Consider the following 8,913-nt stretch of genomic DNA (forward strand, 5'->3'; position numbering starts at 1 on the left):
CGACAATATTTTTTTCTTCTTGTGCCATCGTTGAACGGTTTTCTGCTCCAGTTTCGAAAATTCAAAATCAAGTGATAGAAAAATCGTTGATTATTCGATAATCCCCATCTTGAATGTGAACTGAGCTTTGAATAGTGGAACTTTTTTCCGGGATTTTCATCCGCAAGGATTATTCATCCCTTTTTACGAATAGTGAAATTTATCTGAGGTTGCATACCTTTCGGGGTTTAATTTTGTCTCGTTTAAGTAAAGTAGATCGTTGAACAGTGAATAATAGTTATAGAAATTTGGAATTTCGTGGAAATATTCACTAAGGAGAATGAAAATAACCGAGGAAATATTTCGCTATTTTTTTCCTAATCCTAATTTAAGATAAAATTGAACTTGGATGTAAAAATTCATAATGCCTCCTCGTAATCCAAAGAAAAAAGGAAAAAATATAGAATGTAAAATAATAACATTATCAATTTCACTACGGAAAAAGAATTTGGATTAATAATTCTAAAATCAAATGACAACTTTCGTCTAAAATTGAAAAATAGGAATCAAAGTCTTAAATCAGAATTAATTTTAGATTCATATCAAGGTAGCGCAATCGTTTTCTTCGCTGAGTCTGAACCATTCTTCCAATTCATGTATGTAGGTATAAGTTTTGAAAATGTGACGAGAACACCTTGACTCCATTAGATTTTTTTCAATGCGAATCACAGAATTTCCAACAAACTTTAAACATGTTTTTGTGCTCTTGTTCCTCTAATTTTACTTTCGAAATCTACCGTCTGCGACATCCCATACCTCTAGTACTTTTATAATTATAATCTAGATCAATACGGCTTATGTTACATAATGATTTCTCGAATTTGTAGCTTTTTGGAACCGGTATTTAGATGACTCAAACTTAATAAGCGGTGAAAGAAGGTAAGATTTGACCTAAACTCCGTTTTGCGATGCATCATCGATTGATTTTCCTTTTTTTCGAAAAAAATATCACTTTATCAAAGCTTATTTGAGTATTTCAAATGATAAGCATAAAGTTTGTTTTAGAAAAGTAATAAAGCGGTTATGACTTACCGGTTGGCTGATGCATTTAACTGGAACGCTGGTACCGCTAAGAGTTTTGCATTGATTGGATGGGGTTCCAAAATTGTGCCTGGAAAATCCCAGTTCGGCTTAGCCAGGTTTCACATATGTTGAAAATTGTCGAGGACATCGAATCCTAAAATGTCATCAGCTACCAAACGTCGCAGTTGGGGATTTTTTTTTATTATCTGACAATTTGCGCCGGGGGTCTTCAGATTTTCCCCAAAATTGAAAATTTGGTTCATTTTTGCGACTTAAAAACACATGTATTTTTTCAGATTTCTAACATTTTTATTTTTTGAGTTAGCTTCGGTTAGATTTTTTTGTAAATAAAAAATAACCATTTTTCAAAGCTAGATAACTCTGTTGTTTCTCAACGGAAATTATAAAATAGCACATCAAAATGCATTGAAATTTTATTAGCTTTCCAAATAGAATACTTGAAAAAATTTAAATAATGACCTTCAACATGAAAAGTTGTAAATAAACTTTAAATGGCGTCTAAAAGTACCGTCTGCACCACCGAATATTTTGCAAAAAATACCATTGTATAGCTCGATTCATGATGCAACTTTCATCTGAAGACACCAAAGTGGGCCATTAACACCTTGAAGAGTTATGAAAGAAATAATAACTATAAATCTCTTTTTTTGCATCGAAAACAAACAATGGTCGAACAACTGCACTCACATATGGAGATAGCAAGCACTTCTAAAAACATGGAAACAAAAGAACTTACCAAAGCAGGTAAAAAACACTATTTTTTCGTGCTTTGTAGAGTGTTTGCAGCAAAACTGACTTTGAATTTTAACCAAAATTCTGAGTATCGTATTGTTTATGTGATATAACTAATAATGGGAATGTTGCTTTTTCAACCTGGTCATATACTATATAACTTATTAATTTTTCGATCAAAGATCATTGTGAAGCATAATCAATGCCAATAGTAGAAGGTTCAGTCCCTGTGTTTGGGATCACAAAAATGTGATAAAAAAAATGAAATATAGACGTGCTTTACATAGTTTTTATATCGGGAGCTAAGCACTGGACACCAAAATCCTTTCCCATTGATTGTTGTAGAAATAATATGGCCAGCCCAGGCTGTAAAATGATGAAAATATGATACTTTTACCGTATTCGTTTTCCACATTCGCCCAGTTTTGAGGTTTACCATACTAGGAAGAACATAATTCGTCGTCAGTGTTTTGCTACCTTGATCGCTCACACACGAATCTTCAGTGTTCCACCGTCCATTTTAAATCAAATTTGGGGAATTACGGATGCAAAACTTAGCGCATAAACTTCTAAAAATGACAGTAAAATGTGCATAACTTGTTGTGACCTGGTGCTAAACTGGGTATAAACGAATACGTTATTAGATTTTTGGATATAATATGAAGTCAGTTAAGCTGCAACAATCTACCGCCCCTTCTTTCATAACAGTCCCATATACAAAAATAAGCATGCGAAACAATCAGCTTTTTCTGTTTGGGAATATATTTTTAAATTTTGACCACCACTTTCAGAATAAACGAAAATCGTCTATAGGTTGTCATAATAAATCGTTAGACCTGAAATTTTCGAAATTGGGTTATTAGTAAGGTCGAGAGCACCATTTTTTTTCATTATGGGACTGATAATCGACCATATTTGAAACCTTTTTCGAATCTACTAGCATAACAGTCCCAAACAAAATATATTTTTCTCACCAAGCTACTTTCTAAGACTTAAATTTGATCATTTTTGAACTTCTAAATGCAATTGTCAGAAAAAGAAACATACTTTTGCAAAAAAATATCATGAACTCCACATTGTAAGTTGAATCTTTATACGATTTTTGATTGCATCCGATAGTTTTTCGCTCAAGAAATCATTCCTAAGAAAGTCAGACCTGCCTTCGAAAACTAGTGTGCATCATTCGACATCAAGTGAGTTAAAAAAATGTTTAAATGATTCATAGCAATAAACCAAAGACTATTTCGTCGAAAGAAACATTGAAAAGTAACCAAATCAGTGGTATTTCACATATGGGACTGTTATTCAGGTATATTTCATATAGGACAGCCACGAATTGATATTTTTTTTCGAAATTTCTAGAACAAAACCTCTTTATTTAGTCTTTTATGTTGAAAAGGACGAAAAAATAGTGTTTTTCACCAGCTTTGATAAGTTCTTTTGTTTCCATGTTGTTAGAAGTGCTTGCTATCTCCAAATGTGAGTGCAGTTGTTTGACCATTGTTTGTTTTCGATGCAAAAATAGAGATTTATAGTTATTATTTCTTTCATAACTCTTCAAGGTGTTAATGGCCCACTTTGGTGTCTTCAGATGAAAGTTGCATCATGAATCGAGCTATACAATGGTATTTTTTGCAAAATATTCGGTGGTGCAGACGGTACTTTTAGACGCCATTTAAAGTTTATTTACAACTTTTCATGTTGAAGGTCATTATTTAAATTTTTTCAAGTATTCTATTTGGAAAACTGATAAAATTTCAATGCATTTTGATGTGCTATTTTATAATTTCCGTTGAGAAACAACAGAGTTATCTAGCTTTGAAAAATGGTTATTTTTTATTTACAAAAAAATCTAACCGAAGCTAACTCAAAAAATAAAAATGTTAGAAATCTGAAAAAATACATGTGTTTTTAAGTCGCAAAAATGAACCAAATTTTCAATTTTGGGGAAAATCTGAAGACCCCCGGCGCAAACCCGTCAGATAATAAAAAAAAATCCCCAGTTCTGTTTTCCTGTCTTTTATCAACTGAGACCACTGTAATCAAAGGATTAAAATGGTTGATATGAATTATCAGGTCTAAATAATAGATATCAAAATAAGCTTTGATGCTATAATATCTTAATTTTGGTTTTTTAGTCTATATTATAGAATTAAATCTGAACTATGCATAGAATTTTAGAAAAACGAATGACATCCAGATGTTAAAACCCTTATGATTATAAGCAAGACTAAACAATGAAGAATCGTTAAGTATTGTAAATTCAAAATTGGACGATTTATCAATTTCACCCCTTTTGATCACGTTCCGTGAACGGCCCTAATTCTGCGCAGTTAAGGTTTTTTCAAATGTTTTCAAGTTATAAAAAATTTACCTTTCAATGAAATTTTTCAAAATTTCGTGTACAGTTGGGCTAACTAAAGCCTCATGCGAACAATTCATCAGATTTAAAAATATTTGGAAGTATTTCGAAGATCAACAGTAACTGAAGAGATTCAGCTTGTTTCGTGAATATTTTGTTCATCACATCTTGAAATATTTCTGTTTGAATATAAAAATGCGCAGAGTTTGGAACCGCACAGAATTAGGACCGGTCACGATAGTTCTCATTTTGTTTCCGAGCTCTAAAGTCGCGTTTTGTAAATGAGACAGTAATCCAATAATTGTAGAATTCCTAACAAAAGAATTTGTTTCTAAAATTCCAACAACTAGGTTTAGAAATTCTTCAAAAAGTAATCTGACCGAGGTTGGCAACGTTTAAATAATAAGAGACAATTTATTTACCGACTACCTAGATTTTTACGCTAAGCCCCACCGACTTCCATCACTTGAGAAAATTCTCGTTGAACGTTTTGTGCAACTTTTTCGCCTTCCTCGGCCCGAGGCCGGAGCACAGCGACAGCTTCTCTTCGCTGCTGTGTATCATCCCGGCCAGCGTGCCGAAGTTCTGTATCAACGTCATAGCGTCCGTTTTGTTGACCGGTTTGATGTTGGTTAGCGCACTAACCAGCTAAAACGATGTCAAAAAACAATTTTGAAATGATTATTAATTTTTCATTAACGTTTTAAAGGAAGTTACCTTTGTATACGGATATTGCTCAGCTCGTTCCATAATCAAATCCGGTGGTTTATTCTCGAACATCTTGTAGGTTTCCACTATCTTTCCAGCTTCCTCGGCGTTCCACGCCAACATCAGCGTCAGATCCGCAAGCAAGCAGATCCGGGTGAGGTGCTTCAACGCATTGTGCGGTTCCTGGATATCAACCTGGACCAACAGTACCCTCAGCTCGTACATCTTCCCCAGCTGCTTCAACCTCCCGTGAATATAGTCCGGATTGAGATTGTGATAGCGCAGCGAGATGTACAGAATGCAGCTGCTCACGCCCACAACATAATCCGGCACGATGTCGTCGTACTCCCAGGGAATGTTCTGGATGGATTTGAGCAACGGATTGCCGCGTTGTTTCGGATTGACCAGCACACAGTTACCTTTGTTGACTTTTGGCTGCTGCACCACAGTTGGAGCCGTTTCGTTTTTGGAACTACTAGAGCCGCCTTCTTCCGATGATGTTTGGACGGCGGACTGTTTCGGGAACGCCGGCATATCCAGCTGGGCTAGCAGATCGTCGTCATCCAGCGAGTCGTTGGGGATGGACATTTCACCGTTTGAAAGATACTTTTAATTGAGAAATTACACGATTTTAACTAAAAAGCGAGCGCAGTTTCTGATTTTTTTAAACTTTTCAAACTGTTTTGTTTTGGTTCTCTCTTCGGTTCATATTCGAAATTCGAATATTCATACTCTCGCATTTTCAAAAGAAGAGAGCGAGCGGGAAAACGAAAGCAAGCACATGGCGAGCAGATATGCCAACTTTAGAAAAAGAAACAAGAGATTTAACCAAGAAAAGCCTTGAAAAACTCGAAAAATATGGTAAATATTTTAGAGTGTTCAGATAATACTTTCTAAAAATTCCTTTAAAAAGAACTGATTTGAGAATAAAATTATTCAATAAAAAAGAGGAAAATCAGATTTAGAAGTCCGAAAATGAACATCGATTTGAAAAGATGACCACACTGCCAACTGCAAATGCTAAGAGCTTGCTGCTCGCATTACACGCCAAGTATCGACGAAACGGTGAAAATAAGAGAGAAAGTTCGATCCTCAAAAAGCTCAAAGTGCTCGAAAAAGCTTAGTTCGATTTGTCGAAAGCTAAGACTTCAGAATTTGTCCTAGGGTGACTCTGAAGATTGTCCAAATTAAATTTAAAACGTAATTCCACAATGCTACAAAAACTTATAGAGACATGTGTCAAAATATAAAAATAAAAAAAAAAGAAATAAAAAAAACAAAAATAACAAAATTGCCAAAAATGACAAAAATGACAAAAAGGAAAAACACTACAAAAATGACAAAAATTACAAAAATGACAAAAATGACAAAAATGACAAAAATGACAACAGCGACAAAAATGACAAAAATGACAAAAATGACAAAAATGACAAAAATGACAAAAATGACAAAAATGACAAAAATGACAAAAATGACAAAAATGACAAAAATGACAAAAATGACAAAAATGACAAAAATGACAAAAATGACAAAAATGACAAAAATGACAAAAATGACAAAAATGACAAAAATGACAAAAATGACAAAAATGACAAAAATGACAAAAATGACAAAAATGACAAAAATGACAAAAAATGACAAAAATGACAAAAATGACAAAAATGACAAAAATGACAAAAATGACAAAAATGACAAAAATGACAAAAATGACAAAAATGACAAAAATGACAAAAATGACAAAAATGACAAAAATGACAAAAATGACAAAAATGACAAAAATGACAAAAATGACAAAAATGACAAAAATGACAAAAATGACAAAAATGACAAAAATGACAAAAATGACAAAAATGACAAAAATGACAAAAATGACAAAAATGACAAAAATGACAAAAATGACAAAAATGACAAAAATGACAAAAATGACAAAAATGACAAAAATGACAAAAATGACAAAAATGACAAAAATGACAAAAATGACAAAAATGACAAAAATGACAAAAATGACAAAAATGACAAAAATGACAAAAATGACAAAAATGACAAAAATGACAAAAATGACAAAAATGACAAAAATGACAAAAATGACAAAAATGACAAAAATGACAAAAATGACAAAAATGACAAAAATGACAAAAATGACAAAAATGACAAAAATGACAAAAATGACAAAAACGACAAAAATCACAAAAATGACAAAAATGACAAAAATGACAAAAATGACAAAAATGACAAAAATGACAAAAATGACAAAAATGACAAAAATGACAAAAATGACAAAAATGACAAAAATGACAAAAATGACAAAAATGACAAAAATGACAAAAACGACAAAAATGACAAAAATGACAAAAATGACAAAAATGACAAAAATGACAAAAATGACAAAAATGGCAAAAATGACAAAAATGACAAAAATGACAAAAATGACAAAAATGACAAAAATGACAAAAATGACAAAAATGACAAAAATGACAAAAATGACAAAAATGACAAAAATGACAAAAATGACAAAAATGACAAGAATGACAAAAATTGCAAAAATGACAAAAATGACCAAAATGATAAAAATGACAAAAATGACAAAAATGACAAAAATGACAGAAATGACAAAAAAGACAAAAATAACGCAAATTACCAAAAATGACAAAAACCTGTTTTTTTTTTCGACATATAGACCCAAATGACAGAAACTATTGAAAACTGTAAAAAAAATATCACTGCAAAAACCGCAAATCACAAAAATTAATATACTGCCGTTCTAAGCAAGATTGTCCCATGTGGAAAAACGTGCAAACGAGAAAAACGCGATTGAAATATCAGCTATATTTCCAATTTTTCTCTCAAACTAAAAATTCAACTACAGTTTTTTCGTAGTGAACAGTTCAAGTTAATCATTTTACAATGTTTTCTGCAAGAAAAAATACATTTTCCTATCATTTTAAAAGCTTGCATAGTTTATTTTTTTTCCCAAAAACTCATGCTAAACCGTAATTTGAGAAATACGTTCCTTTTTGTTTATAAAAATGTATAGTTTAGTATGGATCTTGTAAGTAGTGCCTACCGAAAAGTGTTTAGTGAAAATTCCTCTGAATAAAACACTCAAGGCTTCTCGCTCCTCCTCTGCCCTCTATTTTAGTGTTCTTTTCAGTGAATAACATTAAATTCAACAGTTTGAACTCATCTTAAGACAATTTTTTGATAAAATTTGCATTTTTCATAGAATTTTCTCTAGTGTGACATTCTTGCGTAGAACTATCAACATAGAGACAACCATCTTGATGAAAATTTCGTATAAGTTCAGAACAAAGTATACTTGTTTGTGTTTATATTCGAAAGTTAAAACTAAAAGAGACCGTTTCCAGCAAAAAAGTGAAAATGACCCAAAAGTCACATGGGACATTCTTGCTTAGAACGGCAGTATAACGAACTAAAAAGTGTCAAAGAGTAAAAAAAGAAAAACTAAAAAAAATACAAAAATAATAAAAAAAATGGAAAAAAATAAGCAATGTGTAATGTAATGTGTAGAAAATAACCAAATAAGAAAAATGGCAAAATAACCAAAAATGAAAATAAAATTCAGAATGACATAATGTAAAACATAATAAAATTGACAAAGCGAAATATGCCATAATTAAAATTAATTAACAGTTAGGACAAAATTGACACAAAATATTCAAAAGCGATACAAAATTTTACAAATTATGCGCATTATGCAAAAATGAAAAAAAAATCATAGAAATTTATGTACATAGTTAAAGAAATGCTTACTCCAGACTTTAAGATTTCAGATCTAGAATTTTAGAAGGTAAGTAAAATGCAGAATCGAGAATTCCAAATTTATCATAAAACTATGCCTTATTAAATATAGAGAATATGCATTTCAAAGGGGGCGACAATTATGGCATTTTTCATCGAACATCGCCCAAAAACTCGACTCGACGAGCTTTTGAGAAAACAATAGAGAGATTCCTGAATCGAGCAAATCTCGGGAATCTCATGCACAAACAACTGCTGGTTGGTGGAAA

The 8,913-nt window shown here is 32.0% G+C and overlaps 1 protein-coding gene across 1 annotated transcript; it reads right to left on the reverse strand.

The window, feature by feature from the left end:
• Positions 1-4,567: 4,567 nt before the first annotated feature.
• LOC129738990 (DNA excision repair protein ERCC-1) lies at positions 4,568-5,571 on the reverse strand. Its single transcript, XM_055730344.1, has 2 exons — positions 4,895-5,571; positions 4,568-4,825 (listed from the first exon to the last, which is right to left on the reverse strand). Exons 1-2 carry the CDS (start codon positions 5,471-5,473, stop codon positions 4,640-4,642), a joined length of 765 nt encoding a protein of 254 aa, XP_055586319.1. The 5' UTR covers positions 5,474-5,571; the 3' UTR covers positions 4,568-4,639.
• Positions 5,572-8,913: the final 3,342 nt, after the last annotated feature.

Source organism: Uranotaenia lowii, chromosome 1 (assembly GCF_029784155.1).
Source record: "Uranotaenia lowii strain MFRU-FL chromosome 1, ASM2978415v1, whole genome shotgun sequence".
NCBI classification, from domain to species: domain Eukaryota; kingdom Metazoa; phylum Arthropoda; class Insecta; order Diptera; family Culicidae; genus Uranotaenia; species Uranotaenia lowii.

Coding starts and splice junctions, on each gene's coding strand:
- LOC129738990 (XM_055730344.1), bottom strand. CDS start 5,473: ATGTCCATCCCCAACGACTCGCTGGATGACGACGATCTGCTAGCCCAG. Junction 4,826..4,894: donor AGCAATATCCGTATACAAAG/GTAACTTCCTTT, acceptor ACATCGTTTTAG/CTGGTTAGTGCGCTAACCAA.